Source organism: Hypanus sabinus, chromosome 4 (assembly GCF_030144855.1).
Source record: "Hypanus sabinus isolate sHypSab1 chromosome 4, sHypSab1.hap1, whole genome shotgun sequence".
In the NCBI taxonomy this organism is placed as follows: Eukaryota; Metazoa; Chordata; class Chondrichthyes; order Myliobatiformes; family Dasyatidae; genus Hypanus; species Hypanus sabinus.
In genome coordinates, this window is record NC_082709.1 from 16,944,862 (window position 1) to 16,969,080 (window position 24,219).

Here is a 24,219-nt window from a genome sequence, read left to right on the forward strand (position 1 = left end):
TTGCAAAACAATTGATTTTGCAGTCCAAGGTCAAAGCAAACAATATAATCTGCAAAATACACTTCCTGGCAGTCAAAAATTAACTCTTACGCCAATTACTATCTAGCTCCAGGCACTACAGTCAGAAAAATATACAAAGATTTTACAAGATAACATTTGACAAGTACTTTAACCATCTCCAACAATAAATCAACTAATGTTTCAATCCACAAATGTACTCCTATTGCATTGCGACATCTGATCACTTAGTGGTTACAACCAGCATTGTTACCCTGCTAACTCTAGGCAGCAGAGAAAAAACATGAAAACTGCAAAGATAATCTGTAACAGAAAGGGAGGCCAGACTTGGAATATTCTGGAATAATAGCTTCTAGGTAATAAAGGTTTCCTAAGATCAGTAAGGTTGAAATGGGGTAATGACATGGATCTGAATAGTGATCTCAGAGACAAATATTGCAGCAAGATTGCATAAAGTATGGTTCAACTTCAGAATTTTATTAGGGAGAGGGATATAGTTACCAGGAGGTATTCAGCAACTAAGAAAGGGCTGGGAAGCAAAAATATCTGCCATTCTCATATTTGTTCCAGTAACAGTGAATTTCATACCTTGAATCTGGGGCCTCAGGCTTCCAAATATGACTAATTGCAAAAGTTATTAAAAAGGAGTAGTTACTGATAATTTGATGTCTGCCTGTTGAATATTCAGCTAGAATGAAAATGCCTTATTGATGAAAAGTGCAGCAGTGTCCTCAGACCAGGTAAGGCAATGGAAAGGAAAGACTCAGCTGTGACTGCCAACCCAATTGACACAGCACTATCACACCAAAACTTAATGCTCCACTGCAGTGAGTAGCTAGAGACAAAAATGGACAACATCTGCTGTTCCTGCTGTATTTTCTGTTTATTTACTTATCCCCACATAAATTCTGTAAGAGCAATAATATTCCATCTCAAGTTTTCAATTAGAGATTTGTGAACTTCATAAGGGTCAATTTCTGTTATCCAAATGTTCCTAATGTGGGGGTTGCCTATATGCAATGAGAGCTGCAGAATCCTTATTCACTTAATGAAGTGCCAATACTGTAGAATTTCCAAAAACTAGCAGGATATGTCAAAAATTATAGGGATACAACTGAGATCGCTATCAGGGAGTGGCGGTGAAATTTTCAATTTGTGTGGAAAGGACAAATCAAGCAAAAATTTGATAATCTTTCCTAATGAATGTTCTTCCCAATCTATAGATCATTTCATTATTTTTGTTTAAAACTGTGTTTGCATTTTTAATTATAAAATTCATTTACTTTCATTGAAAAAACAGAATTTATTCTTTGCAGTACTTTGTTGACTTATCAAAATAGTGAGTTACAAACCCAGTATTCAATGAACATTCTATAACGCCATTGTTCTTAACTTTCATTGAAGAATGGGATAGAATTGTGAAATGTGTTTCCTAGAACACTGGGAAAGATTATACAGTTTAAGAGAAAGGAATATTTTACATTTCTCACTGCAAACTAATAGGCAAAAAATGGCAGCCTCTTGCTGCAAACTTGATCCTTCTTTCTCAGAACATAAATGGATTGAGACTGGTATTGCATTATTCTAACTACTTCAAAGTTTTGAGAAAACCCAAAATATTTGCCCTCTTTCTGAAAAGAACAGACAACAAAAGCAAATATTTCTGCATCATATAGTACAAATCTGTAGTTTACCTCTGCTCCAAGTCTTTTCAAAGCTTCTTCCCTTTGTCTTTGTAACTCAGATGTTCCAGAATAACTCTCACTGCCCAATGGGACAGAACAATGAAACGAAGAGATTTGGAGTGGCTGGTTCTGATGATGCTCCTGTTGTGAGTCTACATCTATTAATGGTGAAAGTAGATCAATTGTCATTTAAAATAATATAATAAGAATTATATTAATAAAAATATTTAAACAACACACACAAAATGCTAGAGGAGCTCAGCAGGTCAGGCAATATCTATGAAGGGGAATAAACAGTTGATGTTTTGGGCTGAGACACTTCATCAGCACTTTCCTGCTGAGTTCCTCTAGCATTTTGTGTGCATTGCTCAAGATTTCCTCCATCTGCAGAACCTCATGTCTATGATTTAGCACGTCTCCCTGATTCTACAAAAAAAGGAAAAGACCCAAGCATCAAAACATCACTAGCAAATATGACCTTGCATTCTGAACAATTACCCTTTAATGTGAATTTAATTTGGATTATTAAGTGGCCAGATATGCTGAAAAAATAAAGATTTGTCAGCAATCACCTTACAACCTAGATTTTAAAGAGAGGGACACACGTCTACTCCTGCTGCTTGAGTTGCCCTACATTTGCCTGATTATGAGACAAATCTGAATATATGTGTCCTGATTTGATCAGCAGATCGATATGATGTCACATCCTTGCTCAATATTTGTATATCAAATCACATAGGCAAGGGAGTAAAAGTGTTGGGGGGAAAAAAACTTCTTTGGGCACTTGCGAAGTCACAGTATCTCAAAAATGTATGGCACAAAAAGCGCAAATTTGGCCTATAGTGTCCATGTCAACAGTTACACAATCTAATTCCACCACACTGCACCAGCTTGCACGTTCAGTAATTTCTTAGACCATAAGATATATGAGCAGTATTAGGCATTTGGCACATCGTCTGCTCTGCCATTTCATCATGGCCAAATCAATTTTCCTCGAAGACCCAATCTCCTGACCTCCCCATATCCATTCATGCCCTGACCAATCAAGAATCTATCAATCTCTGCCTTAAATATACATAAAGACTTCATCTCTATAGCTGCCTTTGGCAAAGTATTCTACAGATTCATCACTCTCTGACTAAACAAATCCCTCCTCATCTCCTTTCCAAATGGATGCTCCTCTATTCTGAGGCTGTGTCTTCTGGTCTTAAGACTATCCCACCATAGGAAATATCCTCTCCACATCCACTCTATCAAACTCTTCCACCATTCAATTCACCATTCCGAATTCTAGTGAATACAGGCACAGAGCCAGCAAACGCTCTTCATACAAGCCATTCAATTCAGAAATCATTTTCATGAACCTGTTTTGAACTCCCTCCAATAACAGCACATCCTCTCTTATAAAAGAGGCCCAAAACTGCTCATAAACCTGCAAATTAACTTTTAGGAAATCCTGCACAAGGACTCCTAAGTCCCCTTGCACCTCAGTTTTTTGTATTTTCTCGCCATTTAGAAAATAGCCAACCTTTTCATTTCATCTACCAAAGAGCATGACCATACACTTCCCAACAATGTATTTCATCTGCCATTTCTTTACCCATTCTCCAAATCTGCCTGTCCTTCTGTAGCCTTCCTCAAAACTACCTGCCCTCCACCTATCTTCGTATTATCTGCAAACCTTGCATCAAAGCCATCTATTCCTTCATCCAAATCACTGACACGTAATGTGAAAAATCAGTCCAATAGACCCCTGTGAAACACCACTAGTCACCAGCAGCCAATCATTAAAAGACTCCCTTCATTCCCACTCTTTGCCTCCTGCCAATCAGCCACTGCTTTATTCATGCTAGAATCTTTCTTGTAACACCATGGGCTCGCAGCTTGTCAAGTAGCTTCATGTGTGGCAACTTGTCAAAGACCTTCTGAAAATCCAAGTACACAACATCAAACGATTCTCCTTTGTCTATCCTGCTTGTTATTTCTTCAAAGAATTTCAACAGATTTGTCAGGTAAGATTTTCCCTTGAGGAAACCACAATGACTATTGCCTATTTTATTATGTGCCTCCAAGTAACCTGAGACCTATCCTTAATAATCAACTCAACATCTTCCCAACCACTGAGGTCAGACAAAATGGCCTCTCTCCCTTCTTGAAGGGGAGTGACATTTGTAATTTTCCAGTCTACTGGAACAATTCCAGAATTTAGTGATTCTTGAAAGATCATTACTAATGCCTCCGCAATCTCTTCAGCCACCTCTTTCAGATCCCTGGGGTGTAAATCATGTGGTCCAGGTGACCTATCTACTTTAAGACCCTTCCGTTTCCCAAGAACCTTCTCTCTAGTTATGGTAACTTCACATACTTCATGACCCCTGGCACCTGAAACATCCACCATACTGCTAGTGTCTCCCACAATGAAGACTGATGAAATATACTTAGTCAGTTCATCTATTTCCTTATTTTCCATTACTACCTTTCCAACATCATTTTCAGCAGTCCAATATCCACCCTCACCTCATTTTTACACTCTATGTATATGAAGAAACTTTTGGTATCCTCTTTAATAATACTCGCTAGCTCACTTCCATATTCCATCTTTACCTCTTTTAATGACTTTTTTTTTAGTTGCCTTCTGTTGGTTTTTAAAAGCTTCCCAATCCTCTAACTTCCCACTAATTTTTGCTCTATTATATGCTCTTTCTTTGACTTCTCTCATTAGCCATGGTTGTGTCATCTTTCCTTTGGATTACTTCTTTCTCTTTGGGATGTATATATCCTGTACCTTTTGACTGCTTCTAGAATTCCAGCCATTGCCGCTCTGCTGTCATGCCTGCCAGTGTTCTTTTCCAATCAATTCTGGCAAACTCTTCTCTCATGCCTCTGTAATTCCCTTTACTCCAGTATAATACTGAAACATCTGACTTTATCTAGTCCTTCTTAAATTTCAGGATGAAATTATGATCATTTACCCCTAGGATTCTTTTACCATAATCTCTCTGATCAATTCTGGTACATTGCACAACACCCATTTAAGAATAGATGATCTCCTAGTGGGCTCAGCCACGAGCTGCTCTAGAAAGTTATCTGGTAGGCGCTCTAGAAATTCTCCCTCCTGAAATGCAGCACCAACCTGATTTTCCCAATCTACCTGCATATATTGAAGTCCCCCGTGACTATTGTAACATTAACCTATTAGCATGCATTTTCTATCTCCAGTTGTAATTTGTAGACCATATCTTTACTACTGTCTGGGTGACTCTATACACTTCCCATCAGGGTCTTTTTACCCTTGCAGTTCCTTAGTTCTATCGGCAATGATTCAACACCTTCCAACCCTATGTCACCTCTAATGATTTGGTTTCACAGAGGAGCAATACCAGTTCCTCTGCCTTCCTGTCTGTCCTTACAATGCAATGTGTATTCTTGGACATTAAGCTCCCAGCTACAATCTTTCAGCCATGATTCAGTGATGCCTACAGCTTCTGCAAGTTCATCTACCTTATTCCATATACTGCGCACATTCAAACATAACACCTTCAGTCCTGCATCCATCCGTTTTGATTTTGTCTGCCTTTTACATTGCAGTTCATCCTATTGACTCTAATTTTGCCATATCAACAGCCTCTGCTCACTATAATTGTCTCAGTTTGTAAACCAGCTACCTCGGCCTGTTAAGTTCCTCCAGCATTTTGTGTGTGTTGTCTCATCTTTAGCACTATAATCCACCTTTGCTACAAATTGCATTGAAATACATGGAGCTCAGGACAATAGTCATGCCATGCTCAACCTTCTGATTCCCAACTTGTCTGAAGTTTGACCAACATCTACCTCCACAACCTCTTCACTAATTGTTCTGGCACTCTGGTTCCCATTCCCTTTCAACTCCAATTTAAACCCCACCATGCAGCATTAACAAAGCTTCCCGCTAAGATATTAGTCCCCCTCCCATTCAGGTGCAAACTATCCTTTCTGTACAGGTTCTACCTTCCCTGGAAGAGAATCCAATTATCTAAAACTCTTATGCCCTCCTTCCTACACCAATTCCTTAGCCACATATTAAACTGTATAATCTTCCTTGTTCTGGCCTCACTAGCGATTCACACAGGTAGCAATCCTGAGATCACAACTCTGGGGTCTTGCCCTTTAACTTTGCACCTAACTCCCTACCTCATCACTCAACCTACCCATGTCATTGGTCCCTATATCTCACAAACTATATTTCATCTCAATGGCATAAAAATTTAATTAATGTATAAGACTCCCTGCTCCACCAGGATTCAACTATTTCTTTAAAAATAAATTCATGAATAACTAAAGCAACAATGATACACGCTTAGGGGTTCTTTCTCCTCATCCCTGCAAATAAAAGTTTAACACACAAAACAAAATAATATGTTTGGTCAAAAAAGAAATATATGGAAATCTAACAGGGAACAAAATTAAGGCGTCTTTCAAAGAAGGCATAAATCAAAAACAACCATTTTTACATGTAAATATTCTACCAAAAATAAACAGCTAATTGTCTGAATATAAATTTAATGTTAATCTTTTACTGAAGCTTCCTTACGATCTTCAAAGCTAATTTTATGTGGAAAAAAGGAACAAAGAAAGATATATGCAATATCTCAATTGAAAATACTACAGGAAATACTGAAAGTAACAGGTCAGGCAGCAATTGAGGAATGAGGAATGGAACTAATTTATCAGATCAATGAACTTCTATCAGAAGCAGACAATATTACAAGCACAGAGGTTTGGAATGAGAGAGAGGGGAAGAAAGAACAAAAGGAATGGATGGAAGAATGATGAACAGTTAATAAGAAATTAATGGTAAAGAGGTAAATAAAGACAAGAAAATATATACTGAGGAATTGTGCAAAATAATTACACCCACTTTCCGAATCTGAACTCAAAATTAAGTACTGAAAGTTATAAAAGCCAGCTGAGTACTTCAACTATTTTCTGTTTATATTTCAAATAAATATCAGGCACCAGTAGGTATTTTGCATCTGCAACAATCAAAGGATATGGTTAACAGGTATGCATCTGTAGACCCCCACTCACAGCACAAAAAAAAATTACTATTTAAAAGTAGATTTTAATAATATACCCCAATGATGCTGCTGTTTCAGAATTTGCTATAAGACTGCCTCTATTATTTAAATACAACTACATTAAATTACATTAACATAGTGTAGTATTTCACTAATACTATTTCACTAATATCTATTCACTAATTTCATCTATTTCACTAATAAGCAAATACCATTATTCCTCTACCAGCAGGATACGAAAACTTATTCAGCCAAAGTCTGCATTACTTTATTTTTAAGATAGCCCTTGGTATACCCCACCATAATTCAACTGTTGAAATGAAGATACCCACTTTTTGATAACACGCTGGAACTATTTGATGCAATTTGTCTCATTCGACCCCCATGACAGCTCAGTGCCACCAGTCTGGAAATAATAGCTGTTTTCCCAAATCCAACATTTCCAGCAATTATTATTCCTTTGTTCCTTGGAGAAGCATCATTTTTAAGATTCTCATCTATCTTCTGGAACAGCCAATCACGACCAATAAATATTGAATCTGTGGTAATGCTTGGCACCTCAAATAATAACGGCTTTAAGATAATATCAACTGGCTTGTAGTGGGTGAATCGTGCTAAAAAGAACAAAAAGATTGGATTATTTTCTTAAACTTAGATCTCATTAAAATTCATTCAAACATAACTGCAAACTTTTTACTCAGCAAATAGCTTTCAAAAAAAAAAAATCACCCTAGCAGTAGAAAACCAAAGTTAAGTATGTGCTCATCAAGTCTAATTAAGGATAAACAGATGTATTACAAGAAAGAAGAACAAACCACCATTTTTAACTGTTCAGAATTAGTAAGTTTATCAGGGAGGCCCATAGGCTCTGACGATGGGGAGTAAGCTCTTGAAGGACAGCTGACCTTCAATATTCTGACTGAGTGACATAGGCAAGCAAACTAGAACAAAATTCATCCCCAAAATCTACAAGAACAGATTACAGGCATTAATAAAGCATATCACAGTACTTCTTTTGCACTAATGGTGCAAAAATATCACTAGTTTTAATTATGTCAAAATATATATCTACATTTGAATAAACAGAATATCTCTATTTCACTCGAACAGAAACATTTATATTCAGTACAGTGAATTGCGAGGTAAATTGACATGAACAAACCAAAAGTAAAATACAAGAATGGCACATAAAATGAAGGTCATGGTTAGCAAGTTCAGTTTGTATGTAAGAAAGCAGACAGATCTTTCCTCAGGTTATGATTATTTTCAAAATTAGAAAATAAAAACAAAATATATTTTCTCTGGCAATTGACTCTCATTTGTCTCTGTCAAATGCTGGCAGTATCCCATTCAATTTATCTAAATTTAGATACAAGAACATAGCACTCATTATTACATTCAACTAGTTTTATGCTTATATATTCCAAAGATATGTTTTCAGAATCTTAAGCTCCTAACACTTTGCTTGAGGGAAGAGGAACTAATGATATGGGCAACACATAAAAATACCACGTGATGACAGCACCTAAAGAGAGTTTCAAGTTTGAACTACAGCTCAATTGATTCATATCCTCTTCAGAGATAACTGAAACTTCTAATTTCAGACAATGTTAATAAATTTTAGGAGAAATTATGTACTTAAGAAAATTACAAATAGCACATACATATCTCCATTTCAACTCCAAGAAAAGCACAGAATTATTATGTCATACTTCCTTTCAGATTTTCTTCTGTAACACTCAGGTTTCATAATAATTAAGATTAGAAAATAAACTTTGTTTAATGTAAAGGACCATACTACAGAATGACTAATCTAAAGGTTAATCTGTTTACAAAAAGGTATCATAATCCAAACCTTTTATATTTTGCTGCACCCTTCCTCCAGCTGTATTATGCCAGGGCATCCTAATAGAGGTACGCAGTGGTGTGCTTCTTTCATCCAAATAATTCAAATCCTCCAACTTTGCTGAGCTAGTTGCTGTGACAATAAAAAGGTTAAACCATGTGATGTCATATTTGCTAAACACAGTCACATATCTTTATAAAATATAAGTGTACAATTAACAGATTCTATACTATGTAGCCCAACGGTTAAAATCTCAATACTTCTAATGTATTTAGTATTCTGGTATCATCTGACATATTGTTTCTGCAGTTTCCCATATTATTCAAGACATACGCTTACATGCTTAACAATAAAAAGCTTGCATTGAGCCCTATTGACACTATGCAGGATGCCACAGTTAAGTCAGAATGGGACTGCAATAGAAAATCTATGCAGCAGACAACAGGAAGCACAGGACCAACTCTTTTGAAAAGCATCTGACTTCCATCCACAGGAGCTCATCTTGAACTTCCTGTGATTTCTTCTCATTGGTTCCTGAAAATAAATCAATTTTCAGGTGACTAGTACCATTCACTACAGAAAATTAATCATAATTAAATGATATGATGGAACATTTTCAACTGAATTTTCTTAATTATAAAAAAATTATTTAAAAAGTTTGTGTTGTCAGGGCACACGTTGAACCTATAAATGTAACAAAAGGTTTCAAGAATTTTAATTTGCCTATACAAGTATTTTTTTTAAAACAGCATAATGTAGAATCTAAAGCAGGGATTCCTAACTATTTTGTATCCTGTCAACCCCTACCATTAACTGAGGGGGTCAGGTTGAAAACCCTTGAATTCTAAAGGGTACATGTTACAGAACCAAATTTTAAAGAAATTATCACAAACTGGCAGCAATACTTGGAGGACATTAGTGAATCACAGAATTCAAAAATAATTGTGAACAGCAGAAAAGGAATGTGTTTTGGAGTAAAACACTAAAGACACTTAAAACCTCAACTGGGTAGGCCTCTTTAAGTCACATTTCAGGGAGACAACCTTTCATCTGAATCTTGTTGTTTTGAGGTTGGCTTTAATGTGCATTATGGGAATAGAGCAAAACCAATTTTCTCTTCCTATCCTGAAAGTTAAAAAAAAGCAGCAATGCCCAAAACATTCTCAGCTACGTAGATCAACAAAAAAATCCACCACACATGCAGCATTTAAAAATCCGGTACCAACTCATGCATATTATCTCCAGTTTAAGTTTTCTGGAATGGGCTGATAGAACATCAAAATAAATAAGGAATAATAATGTTAAATACAAAATGTCTTGAAATCAATAAATATTATTTTAATTTGGGATTATCATAAATGCTTTGAAATTGAACATTCTACAAATAAACATGACAAGAAAATGAAAAGTCACTGCGGGTTTCTCCTCTTTAAATATACAGGTCACAATCATATAGTTCTGTAAAAAAAATGCAAAATAACAATTTCTTTATCACAATTCTAGGCATGAATTATGAAGGAAATCCAATCCATCATTTAAAACTGCTGATAGCTATCCCTAAGACAGTGATCTCACACAGAATCATTATGCATTTTTTTATTTTATAGTTTCAATATCAATACCTCTTCCATACTTAATCTAAGACAGAATTTTGCCTATGAATATAAACGAACATACCAGCAACTGAATTAGGTCGTGGCAGAAGATATGATGACGCAGACTGGTTCAAATAACCAGCAGAGCCATCTAAACCGGCTTCTATTTTAGACAGACTTAAGGCGGAACTGTGTGTGTCTTCTTCTACTTCAGGCAAGCTACCCTCAAGTCTCAAGTTCTTTGCGATACCAAGCTGTAAACAGTTGCTTCCATCTTTGTTCCATTCCAGGCTAGAAGCTTTTTCTTCATTTTCAGATGAGCTGGTGATTGTAGCTAGAAATTCAAGGAGATCAACAGTTAAAGATCCACTTCTTCCTGCAAAATGGTCACAGTAGATAGGGTCATAAAGAAAGCTTTTGACACATTGAGTATAGGAGTTGGTACGTTATGTTGATATTGTATAAGACATTGATCAGACATAATTTGGAGTATTGTGTCCAGTTTTATTTATTTATTCAGATACAGCACAGAATAGGCCCTTCCAGCCATGCTGCCCAACAATCCCTCTATTTAACCCTAGCCTAAATGAGGGACAATTTACAATGACCAATGAGCCTACCAACTTTGAACTGTGGGAGGAAACCGGAGCACCTGGAAGAAACCCACATGGTCAAAGGGAGAACATACAAAACTCCTTACAGGCAGCGGTGGGAATTGAACCCAGTTTGCTGCATGACTGTAAAGCACTGTCCTAACCACTACGCTACCCTGCTACCAACTTACAGGTACAATGTAAATAAGATTGAAAGAGTGCTCAGAAAATTTTACAAGGTTGTTGCTGGGACCTGAGGACCTGAGTTATAAGGAAAGGTTGAATAGGTCAGGACTTTATTCCCTAGAACGTAGAAGATTGAGGAGAGATTTAAGAGAGGTATACAAAATCATGTTGGGTATAGATATGTAAATACAAGCAAGTTTTTTGCACTGAGGTTGGGTGAAACTACAACTCGAGGTGAAAAGTGAAAGGTTTAAGGGGAACACAAAGGGAAATTTCTTCACGCCGAGTGGTGAGAGTGTGGAATGAGCTGCCAGCACAGGTGGTGAACGTCGGTTCAATTTCAGTTTTTAAGAAAAATTTGGATAAGTACATGGATGGGAGGGGTATGGGGAGCAATAGTCCGGGTGCAGGTCAATGGGAGTAAGCAGATTAATGGTTCAGCATGGATGAGGTGGTCCAAAAGTGCCTGCTTCTTGCTATAGTGTTCTATGGCACTATCAATTTTCTTTAAATTAATTCTCAATAAGAGCTTACGTATATTGCCAATCTCTATTTCTCACATTCCTTCCAGAACCAGATGGATTTTAATCCAGTGGTTTCATGGATGACATTAATGAAAGCAGCCTTTAATTCTACATTTATTTAATTAACTAAACTTCCCAGCTTCAAAGTGCAAGCATATTTAGACATGTATTATATGTGCTATTAATTCCATAAATTCTCTGTGTTCTTCGAAAGAATACTAAAACTACTTTCCTTCTGGATTTTATATGGATCCCCAAAATTAGCCTTTCACTCAGTATATCATTGGATTCAGAATCAAAATGATATCAGTATCAAATTTTGGTTCATTTTTTGGGATAGAGATGCAGTCAATGAACAAACAGCTAAAAGTGCTTCCGTTTCAACTGCTTGATAGCGGGGTGGCACATGGCTTTATGGTAAAGGCTACCTATGTTCAATTCCTCCCGCTGCCTGAAAGGAGTTTGTACTTTCTCCCTGTGAATGCATTGGTTTCCTCTGGGTGGACTGGTTTCCTCCCACTGTCCAAAGACCTACCAATTAGTAGGTTAATTGGCCATTGTAAATTATCCTGTAATTAGGCTTGGATTAAATCGGGGGAACTGCTGGGCTGTATCTCAATAAATAAACACCGATGTCAACTAAACAGGTGCAAATATCCACTATAGTATACTCAGAAGGCCAAATGACACAGAATAAGTTAACAATAAGATTTTTAAAAATATAAACATTTGAAACAATGAAGTAAATTTGGCAACAAATGATAATGTTTTACAATGCATCTTCAAAAAAAAAACCAAGCAACCACCAAGAACACAAAACAGAAAAAGGTGCTTGGGTCAACAATATTTTTACTAGAGATAGAACTAGAATTAAGCAAATCAAATTCTGAAATTGAGAAACTAGTTTCGATAATGAATCTACTGAACTGCAGAATTGCTGGCCAATTGGAAGCAATCCTGACGGAATGGATTCCACCTGCTCCTCAGAATTATGTTACTTCAACACTCAAGTTCAGACATGATTAAAAATGAAATAAAAATAAAAAACCAGAATTTTATAAAATGAAAATTAGATCTTCTATTTAACTATTCTCTGTAGCTGTGTCCTCCTATTGATTTCTATGGTGCTACAGTTCTTGCGACAGATTAACCGGGCATAGGCTCAACAGAAAGAATTTATAGCCTATGCACGAGAAAACTAGAAGTCCATATATCCTACAAGGGGTCCACCAGTACAGCACAGTAATCAGGGTTGGCACTGGAATAAAATTCAAAGGCAGTGGATCTGAGAGTGAAAGGATCTACCTCATTGTTCCTATCATATCCACCTATGCACATTTGCCAGCAGTTCTGAGGCAACCTGTATAAAAACTGAGATGTTCTCATAATCTCAAAAAATTTGCAAGGATAACATCAGAATCAGGTTTAATATCGCCAGCATATGTTGTGAAATGTGTTAAACTTGCGGCAGCATTACAATGCAATATATGATAAATATATTTTAAAAATTGAATTACAGTAAATATGTATATTATATAGTTAAGATAAGTAGTGTAAAAAAAAAGGTAGTGAGATAGCATTTATGGGTTCAATGCTCATTTAGGGATCAGTTAGCAGGAAGGAAGAAGCTGTTCCTGACTCTGAGTGTGTGCCTTCAGACTTCTGTATCTGGGTACTAGCAATGAGAGGAGGTACATCCTAGGTGGTGGGATGTTGGAAGTCACCTTTTCTGAGGCACCATTCCTTGAAGATTCCTGGATACTATGGAGGCTAGTACCCATGATAGAGATGACTCATTTTATAACTCTCTGCAGCTGACTTTGACCCTGTGCAATAGCACTCCCTCCCCACTATCTCGCAACTTTTTTTGAGCCTTAGCTATAAATTATTAGAATATTTCATGGTTGATTTGGAATATTTAGCTTTCAGTAAAGCAAGTGATTATGAACTGTAATTCTTATGAATTGACTCAGGAGTCACTGATCCATCTTTAGCTGAAATGAGAAACAAATATTGAGAACATTTCAGGATATGCATTGTCTTACCTATAATGCCACTATCCTTGCTTTCCAATGTGGAGCTTAAGCTGGTAATAGTTCCACAAGGACTGTTCTTTTTTTGAGGTGGTTTACTGATAGAGCTATTCAGAGTTGAGCTTGGGCTGTCTGTGCCTGGAGATGCAGTACTGCTTGTTAGTGTCGAACATGGACTGATTCTCTGAACAGCAGTTGAAAACCATGAAGGATTTAAAACAGAAAGATTAATTCCGTCAACATCTGTAGGACAAGAGTTTGATAACTATTCAAGAAATCGAAAGATTTTGCAGATGAAAATGTGAACTTTAAATTACTATTTTATATCAGGATAAAACTGAAGAGCATGAGATGGCGAGAAAAGAAAGAGAAAGAGAGAGCAAGCTTAAAGATAGAAGAACAAAGGCACAGCTAGCAGAGCTGGTGCTTCACAGATCCGGCAACGCAGGCTCAATCCTGACTTCGCGGCAACGTCTGCACATTCTCCAGGATAGAAGCTGCGCATGCCAAAGAAATATGACTCCATAGGTTAACTGGCCACTGCAAGAGCCTAATTTGTATGCCGAGGTCAAATTTGCCAGTGAGAAAGATTTGGTGTGCAGGAGATGTCAGTAGGGAGAATGCTTGGAGAATAGGTTACAAGAAATATCAGCCAGCAGAGACTGAAATTGCTTCATAGTCATAGAGTTATAAAACACTACAACACAGAAACGGGCCCTTTGGTTTACCCAGTCCATGCTGAACTGTTGTTCTGACTAGTCCTATCAACCTGCACCTGGACCATTGCCCTCCATATCCCTCACATCCATGCACTTACCCAAACTTCCCATAAATGTTGAAATCTAACCCGCATCCACCACATCTTCTGGCAGCTCGTTCCACACTTGCACCACCCTTTGACTGAAGTTCTTCCTCATGTTCCCCTTAAACATTTCACCATCCATCCTTAACCTATGACCTCTAGTTCTAGTCTCACTTAACCTTGGAGTTTACATTTACCCTATCCATACCCCTCATAGTTTTGTTTATTTCTACCAAAGTTCCCCACATTCTGATGCAGGAAATAAAGTCCTAACCTATTCAATCTTTCCCTACAACTCAGGGCCTCAAATCCCACAACATCCTTGTGAATTTTCTCTGTATTCTTTCAATCTTATTATCTTCCCTGTGGGTAGGTGATCACACTGCACAAAACACTCCTTCCTTCTATGTCATACAGAATTCTCATGGAGTTAGGCAGACAGGTGAAGATGAGAGGACGAGGAGAGAGAGAGATAGAGATTCAGTTGGACAGAGGTGGAATGATCAACATATTGCAATAAATCCTCAAAAAAATCAATTAACTTTCAAAATTCATATTTAATAGAGCTTATAAAATCTAACATATTTCATACAGGCAGGCATTATTCTGAAGTAATATCTGGTTTACCATATTTGATAAAAATACCATTTTTTCATTCTTTTCTTCTACAGGCAGACGAGCAGCACTTGGAACCCCTTCACCCAATAGGAACCCCAATCTTGTCATCAGTTCTTGAGCAGCAGGGGAAGAGCCTCGTTCATTACCTTTCTGTGACTCTGTTAAAAATAAATTATTCAGCATGCTGCAACTGAAGTTTTACCTGATTATCTCAATTATAGTTGTGTAACAAGCATATGGACCATTTAGAGAATTCTGGTCCCAGATTACACAGAATACATTTTTTCATCTGACTTTTCAATATTCATTCACAGTAGGTTCACCATGCATCATAGGCTTCAAACCAATTTTAACAATGCAGTTCCTGGAAAGTTAACACAAAAGCAGGAAATGCTTAAACATGAAGTCAAACACCATCTGTCAAAAGATCACCGAACTTTTAAAAACAGAGATACTTTATCAAAAGTAGTTTTCAATGTAACTGGCTACACATCAAGAATAAAGCTACTCTAGATGGTCTGATTTAAGCTAATTATCAAAACAAAGCTGTATTTATTTTAACATACAAAAATTTTCACTGTTACTGAACCTGGACAGTAAAATGTCCAAACAAAGCAGCATCTCTAAATAAAAAGTGAGTGCAGGAGAGTAAGTAGGCTTCAAAGGTTAAAGTAAAATCAAAACTATATTTGCAGAAACTGGTATACAAGTACAGTAGTGTAGGGTGACTATGCCCATCTTCTGATGGATGCAAGGAGTATTGTGCTTTACTAGTTCAACTCAGTTTTTCTGCTTCTTTTCATACAAGCTGATATTTTTACTGTTTTACCCGTCCATTTCCTGCATATTCATGTCTTTATCCAGCACCCTCTTAAATGTTGCTATTGTATTTACTTCCACCATACCCCAAGCATCTACCATTTTCTGCATTAAAAAAAATTTCCCTCTCTAAACTTAAGAGCACGTTGTCTGGTACTTGACCTTTCTAACCTGGAAAAAAGATTCTATTAACCTTATCTATGTCTGTCATACTTTTAGTAACGTCTATTAGGTCTTTCCTCAGCCTCCGGAGCACTCAAGGGAAAACAACCCAAGTTTGTCCAACCTCCACATATAGCTCATGCCCTCTAAATCCAGACAACACCCTGGCAAACCTCTTCAACAGTCTTTCCAAAGTCTCCACATCTTTCCTGTAATGGGGCAGGCAGAATTGCACTCAATAATCCAAATGTGGCCCAATACAGCTGCAAAATCATTCCTTTTCTCTTATACTCAGTGCCCCAACCAACGAAGGAAGCATACCATATACGTTCTTTACCACTCGATCAACCAGTATGGCTGCTTTCAGGGAGTTTTGCATTTGGACCCCAGATTCCCATAAGGTTAATCCTCAACAGCTTCCTTCCTCGACTCCTTCATTTTCACTTCCGCTTCAGAGGAGAGACTAATGTCTACAGGGTTCAATCTAAAACCAGTGTATTATGCTTCAACAAGGGAGACTACAACGGGATGAGGGAGGAGTTGGATAAGACAGACACAGGCTATATGGTGGGATGGTTGGGGAACTGTGGAAGACATCCAAAGAGATTTTTCACGGTGCTCAACAAAAGTATATCCAGTTAAAATAAAGGACAGTAAGTGTGGAGACAGCAAGCCATGGATAACTAAGGAAAGCATCAAACTAAAAGCTTGTGCATACAAAATCGCCAAGAGTAGTGGGAAACAGGAAGATTGGGAAAACTTTAAAAAGCAACACAGAACAACTAAGCGAGCAATAAAGAGAAGATAGATTATATATTTAAAAAAAATCACAAAATATAAAAATGAATAGCAAAAGTTTTTATAATTATATAAAGCAGAACAGGGTGACCAAAGTGAACATAGAGGACAAGAAGGGGGAATTGATATTAGGTAATGAGGAATTGGCTGAGGCTTTGAATGACTATTCTGTGTCATTTTCACAGTGGACAACACACTAACATGCTGAAGAGAGATGATATGGATGCGATGGGAGGTGACGGCCTTGATACAGTAGCCATCACTGAAGGGGTAGTGCTGAGCAAACTTGTGGGCCTAAAGATAGACAAGGTCCCTGGTCCTGATGGAATGCATCCCAGGGTACTGAAGGAAATGACAGAGGTTATAGGTGAGGCTTTAGGGATAATTTATCAAAATTCTCTGGACTGTTGGCAGGTCCTAGCACATTGGAAGCAAATGTCACATCACTGTTCAAAAAAAGGATGTAGGCATAAAGCAGGTAACTATAAGCCAGTTAGTTTAACATCTGTAGTTAGGAAAATGCTTTAAGCTATCATTAAAGAAGAAATATCGAGGCATCTGGAAAGAAATGGATCCATCAAGCAGATACATAATGGATTCAGCAAAGGCAGGTCCTGTTTGACAAACTACTGGAGCTCTTAGAGGATATAACCAGCGCAATGGATAGAGTGGAACAGATGGGCATTATTGGATTTCCAGAAAGCGTTCGATAAGGTACTACATAAAAGACATCCATGAGATAAGGATGCATAGGGTTTGGGGTGATATATTAGTATGGATAGAGAATTGGTTAACCAATAGAAAGCAGAGAGTTGGGATACATGAGAGTTTCTCTGGTTGACAATCAGCGGTGAGCATTGTGCCACAGGGGTTGGTGCTGTGCCTGCAAATGTTCACAATATACATTAACAATATGGAAGAGGGAACTGAGTGTAGTGTATCTAAGTTTGCTGGTAACACTAAATTGAATAGAAAAGCAAATTGTGCAGAAGATAGCAAGAGCCTGCGGAGAGTTATAGAGAGGTTAAGCGAGTGGGCAAGGGTCTGGCAGATGGAGTACAATGTTGGTAAATGCCAGGTCATCCACTTTGGAAGGGAAAATGGAAGATCAGATTATTATTTAAATGGTAAAAGATTGCACCATGCTGCTGTGCAGAGGGACTTGGGAGTGTTTGTTCATGTTTGCAGAAAGGCTATCAAGAAGGCAAATGGAATATTGGCGCTCATTGCTAGAGGGATTGAATTTAAGAGCAGGAAGGTTATGCTGCAACTGTACAGGGGACTGGTGAGGCCACACCTGGAGAACTGCATGCAGTTCGCATCTCCTTACTTGAGGAAGGATATTCCGGCTTTGGAGGTGGTGCAGAGGAGGTTCACCAGGTTGATTCCAGAGATAAAGGAGTTAGACTATGAGGAGAGATTGAGTAGCCTGGGACTGTACTTACTAGAATTCAGAAAAATGAGAGGAGATCTCATATAAACATAAAATTATGAAAGGGATAGATAGGACAGAGGTAGGAAGGTCATTTCTACTGGTAGTTGAGACTAGAACTAGGGGACATAGCCTCAAGATTCGTGGGGATAAATTTAGGATGGAGCTGAGGAGGAATTGCTTTTCCCAGAGAGTGGTGAATCTGTGGAATTCTCTGCCCAATGAAGCAGTGGAGGCTACCTCAGTAAAGATATTTAAGACAAGTTTGAATAGTTGTTTGCACAGTAAGGAAATTAAGCATTATGAGGAAAAGGCAGGCAGGTGGAGATTAGTCAATGGTCAGCCATGATTTTATTGAATGGCAGAGCAGGCTCAACAGACCAGATGGCTTGCATCTGTCTACATCACATCTTTGCAATGCAGCAAAGAAAAACACAAAACTTGATTTTTCACTTCCTCTTTTCCCATACCATTTTACTTTTAGTATTGATTATTCAAAAAACAACAGGTAAACTAAATGAAGGCTGGGTGATAGCTTGAGGACCACTTGGTCTACAAGCATGACACAAAATTCCCATTCCCGTTTATTTAATTATTATTCCACATCCAACTCTAAGCTTCTCAGATTTCACCCTTTTCTAATGTTCCAATCAAAGTTTTAAGCAAAATCAAGGGGGAAAAAACCCTCATCTTTCAATTAAGCACATTGTTGCTTTTCAGATTCAAAAACAAGTTCAGTAATTTCAAATAATAAACTTCCCAGTGTTTAGATATCCAAAAGACTGTTTTATCTTTTTATGTCAGGAAATCATTCTACACAACTACTAACCAAAACCAATGTTTCTAAAGTCTCTGATTACACCATCTTTCACCTTTCTCATTTAATTTCTCCTGTCATTGACTTTGCCTTTTTTCTAATCTTTGACATATCTTTTAAACATTCATCTCTAATCTTTCCAAGTTTCGATGAAAAGTTATGACATGCTGAGTATTTCCAGCTGTTGCCTTAACATAATAGACTTCAGAAAAAGAGCAAATGGTAACAGTTGAATCACAAACCGTCAGGATGTATGATATACTTTGAGCTTTCTGGGCATTTCATGATTCTCTAGGAAATATTTATAATTTCCGAACAAATTATTTATTTAATTTCGCAGGTAAAGATAGATTCAAATTTAATAGGTCAGGCAAAAACAAACAAAATTGATAACCATATTGTTTTATTAATGCTCACATTAAGTGCATTGCACAAAAATTGTATAGAATGGAAAAACAATGCTGATGTAACTAATGCTTCAGGGATCTGCACCCTACCAACCCATCACCACCATCTTACTATTTGTGCTTTTACACTACAGCAGTGTCAACAATTTTAAGACTGCTGAAAGAGGTAATAGTTTTAAAAGGTATAACTACCATTATGTACAAACTGGGAATGGTCCTTTTTCTCTGCCAATTTGGTCAATGCAGAGGCAATTGTATCTCCTGGTATCTTTGGGCTTTCTACATATTTCAGCTTCCTGATTGGACCTGTATGAAAGAAAATCAAAAGTAATGTAAACCATATCACAAAGTCAAAGCAATGACAGTGTGGGCATCATTAGAATAATACACTTTAAAACACATAGTTTATTTTGTTCTTGTTATTCATTTACTAAGTTAACTTTCCTTCCTGGTTTTAAGAACATTGAACTAACTTGATGCCCTTTCATATCAGTGCCTCTTTTCTTTCATCCTATCAAGCATCAATCATAAATAATAACATTCTCACATGAGAGTTTAAAGTTTTGTAGATTCAAACTCCATTTCAGAAAATTGAAAATCACAGAAGGAAGCCATCTATACCCATTCTGAGAAGCACACTCTTTGAAAAAATATATCCAATTATTTCCAATCCTGTTTCTTATCCAAAGCCCTGAAATACTTTTCTACTTCAAGTATTTAACTACATGTAATATTACTGAATCTACCTTCAAGCATTTGAGAACTCAATGCTCTGATGTCTGTTTCCAAGATGGTTTGAAGCTGCATCATGTGGTAGTTTCATAAGATGATTGACAAAATAAGGGGACTGAATCAGAATCAGGTTTAAGGAATTTGAGTGGTCGCTGGCAATGTTTGAGTTGTCTGTTGTCTGCAGGGAGAATCACGATTTGGAAGAGGTAATGGAGAGAATCTTCACTGAGAGAGTGACAACTGCCAGCAGGATAATGAACACCAATGTGGTCAAAGTTCAAACTTCAAAACTTTTGTACAGTACTGTATTGTGTTGAGCTGTGCCCCAAGGGTTCCTTTACCTTAAGCTTCCTAATCAAAACTGGCTCATTAAACAACACCCACCCCAGAATTGCTTTTCCCCTAGTAGGCGCAACCACAAGCTGCTTAAAAAAACCCCATCTTATATGTATTCTACAACTTCCATCTCTTTTGATCCAGCACCATCCTGATTTTCCCAGTCTATCTGCACGTTAAAATCCCCCATGACTACTGTAAAATTGCCCTTTTTATGCGCCTTTTCCATCTCCCATTATAATTGGTATCCCAGATCCTAGCTATTGCCAGAGGCCCAGCAGGGTCCTTTTATTCTTACAACCTAACTCTACCAACAAGGATTCTACATCTTCTAAGGATTTGATTTCATTTATTACCAAAAGAGCCACCCCACCCTGTCTACCTACCTGTCTGCCCTTTCAATACAATGTGTATCCTTGGATATTAAGCTCTCAACTATGATCTTCTTTCAGTCATGACATTTAAACACTTAGCAACAGCTCTAACATACCTTTCTTCATCCCTTGCTTATCAAGGAACTATCTACCTTTGGAATAAAAATATTCAACAAACCACCCTTTGATGATACATTTAAAGGACTATTAGTACCCAAGAAATATTTTCACCTCACCTTTGTTTTGACACCACACAATGTCACCCTTATTCCAACATTCTCCCACAGGAGAAATTCCTCTCCATACCCATTCTGTCAAAACCCTTCAGGATTTTCCACATTTCAATCAAGTCACTCCTCTAAACTTCAATAGAAAAGCATAACCTCCTTACTTATGTATTCACTTCCCCTGGAGAATCAAGCCATTAAACAAATCCTGCACAAATGAAAAAAACTCAATACTTTAACAAAGAAAACAGAGAAAATTATTAAGATATGGTATTCAAGCCTGTTATTAAAACACACACAGTTGTAATATATTTTTGGGAAAAAACAATAGCTATAAATTCAACATTTCTAGAGATACTTCAAGTAATAAGAAGGCTGCACAATTCAAAATTTATACCTGGGGACCTTTTGCCTGTCCATGCATGCATTGTAAATGGCTGACGTGGTAAGAGAGGTGAAGATGGAAGAGACATAGATACACCTTTGGAGACATTCATTTTGCATATATCCTCTTGTACTGAAAATGGGGCAGAACTGCAATCTGAAAAGCCGACTTGCCCAGAAAGACCAGCGTCGCCTGTTGAATGAAAACATTAGATTTTAGATTAGATTAGATACAACTTTATTGTCATTGTGCCCAGTACAGATACAAAGCCAATGAAATGCAGTTAGCATCTAACCAGAAATGCAAAGAATAGTGTTATTTCCAAAATAGCTGTGAATAAAAAGTAAGTGCTCCAGCACACAAACATAAAAGAACTGAGACAGTACAATATGGGTGTAACACTGCTTAGTGCTGTGATGTTTCCCGTGCCTGCTGGTGTGGGAGCAGAGGCTCCTGTAGCACTTAGCAGATGGGAGGAGAGTAAAAAGTCCATGGTTAGGGTGAGCTGCATCCTTGATAATGCTTTTTGCCCTGCCCAGGCAGTGTTTATGGTAGATGTTCTCAATGGTGGTCAACTGGGTGCTGCTGGGCAGTTTTCACAATATATCAATATAACAATAATAGTTTTCACAATATAACAATAGCCATTTGTTAAAAATACCATTCATAGTTTTGATTGCATAGCTTCAATCACTGTGTCCAATATAAACAAGTGTAAGCAGATGATGGTGAAAGGAGGTAGCTAAAAGTATAGGATGGTGACAATGAAATAACAAGAAATAAAAACACAACACCACAACAGGGACAGGGTTCCCCTTGTCCTCACCTACCACTCCACCAGCCTCTGGATCCAACATATTATCCTCCGCAACTTCCGCCACCAAGCACATCTTTTCCTCCCTACCCCTCTCAGCTTTTTGCAGGGATTGTTCCCTCTGCGACTACCTGGTCCACACGTCCCTCCCCACAGAACTCCCACCTGGCACTTATCCTTGCAAGCGCAAATGCTATACCTGTCCCCACACCTCCCCCCTTACCACCATTCTGGGCCCCAGACAGTCCTTCCAGGTGAGGCAACACTTCACCTGCGAGTCTGCTGGAGACGTCTATTGCATCCGGTGCTCCCGGTGCGGCCTCCTCTACATTGGCGAGACCCGACGTAGATTGGGGGAACCGCTTCGTCGAGCACTTATGCTCCATCCGTCACAATAAACAGGACCTCCCAATTGCCACCCACTTCAACTCTGCCTCTCATTCCCATCTAGATATGTCCATACATGGCCTCCTCTACCGCCACGATGAGGCCAAACTCAGGCTGGAGGAGCAACACCTCATCTACTGTCTGGGTAGCCTCCAGCCTGGTGGTATGAACATTGAATTCTCCAATTTCTGGTAATTCCCTCCCCTCCCCCTATCCCAGGTCCCCCCCTCTGCCTCTCTCCCCTTTCAACTTTCTGCTTCTTTACAGTTCTTTCATGCTTATCCCTTCCCCCTCCCCCCTTTATCTTTCTTCTGATTGGTTTTCCACCTGGTGCCTCAAGGCCCTACCCCCTCCCCTATCTCTGTTACTGGGCTTTGCCCCTCTCTCCCCCCCCCCCCATTCTTGATGAAGGGTCTTGGCCCGAAACATTGGCTACTCTTTTCTCACAGATGCTGCCTGACCTGCTGAGTTCTTCCAGCGTTGTGTACGTATTCTAACAAGAAATAAAGGTGCCCCAAGGTTAGAGAGGCAGCAGAAGCATGACGAATGAAACTGATGAATGAGGTAAATGTTGCAAGGAGGTAAATGAAAAATTGCAAAACACTATTGAACAAAAGTAGAACAAGCCATATCATTCATTATCCTCAGACTGCATTTCATGACTTCTGATATTTTGAAAATTGTGTATTTGAAAACTGGCAATCAGTTTATCACTGTTACTCCTACCCAGCTAAAGTGAAAAACTTTGCAATTCTCATCCATCCTTAACACCAGAATAAGGAGACACAAGGAAATTACAGTAGAATATAGTGTTGCAAGTACAGAGAATGTGCAGTGCAGGTAACAAATAAAGTGCTGGTAAAGCACAATCAAGGTAAATTGTGAAATTAAGAGTTCATCTATATCAAACAAGAGGACTGTTGAAGACTTTTCTAACAGCAGGATATAAGCTGCCCTTAAGCCTAATGGTACATGTCTACAAGCGTTTGTATCTTCTGCCCGTTGTAATCAGAGAGAAGAGAGAGTAACAGAGTTGGAAGGTGTCTTTAATCAGGTTGGCTGTTTTCTTAAGGCAGAGCGAAGTGTGGATAGCATCAGTGGAGGGGAGGTTGATTTTCATAACAGACTGAGCAGTGTCTACAATTCTCTACAATTTCCTGGGGTCTTCAGTTGCCATACCTGTGTGAAAAATGCAATTAGGATGGTTTCTATAAATACTGGTGAGAGTCAAGAGACATGCTAAATTTCTTTGGCTTTCTGAGAAAGTAGAGGTGCTGGTATGCTTTTCTGACTATACAGTCTAACAGGACAAGCTATTGATAATGTTTACATCTAGGAACCTACAAGTTTCAACCACCTCCACTTCAACACCATTGATACATATGGGTGCATGTGCTTCATGCTGCTTCTTGAAACCAATGAGCAGTTCTTTTGTTTTTCTGACACCATGCCATTATGCTCACTATCTCCTTCATGTACTCCATTTAGTCATTGAGATCCTGCCCACTACAGTGGTATTATCTACAAAATTGCAGTTAAAGTCAGAACAGATGTGGCCACACATTCATGAGT

General features: G+C 38.1%; 1 protein-coding gene across 2 annotated transcripts in view; it reads right to left on the bottom strand.

Moving 5' to 3' along the window:
- Positions 1-24,219, bottom strand: part of tanc1a (tetratricopeptide repeat, ankyrin repeat and coiled-coil containing 1a) — a 136,277-nt gene that overhangs the window by 69,325 nt on the left and 42,733 nt on the right. Inside the window, exons 4-11 of one of the 2 annotated variants that reach the window (XM_059966493.1) lie at positions 21,459-21,638; positions 19,585-19,698; positions 14,967-15,115; positions 13,550-13,721; positions 10,284-10,535; positions 8,616-8,738; positions 7,093-7,374; positions 1,713-1,861 (exon numbers count right to left, since the gene is read on the bottom strand). In XM_059966493.1, coding sequence (XP_059822476.1) covers positions 1,713-1,861; positions 7,093-7,374; positions 8,616-8,738; positions 10,284-10,535; positions 13,550-13,721; positions 14,967-15,115; positions 19,585-19,698; positions 21,459-21,638 — 1,421 coding nt within the window. The remainder of the gene's footprint in view (positions 1-1,712; positions 1,862-7,092; positions 7,375-8,615; positions 8,739-10,283; positions 10,536-13,549; positions 13,722-14,966; positions 15,116-19,584; positions 19,699-21,458; positions 21,639-24,219) is intronic. The other variant, XM_059966494.1, reaches the window with a different exon arrangement.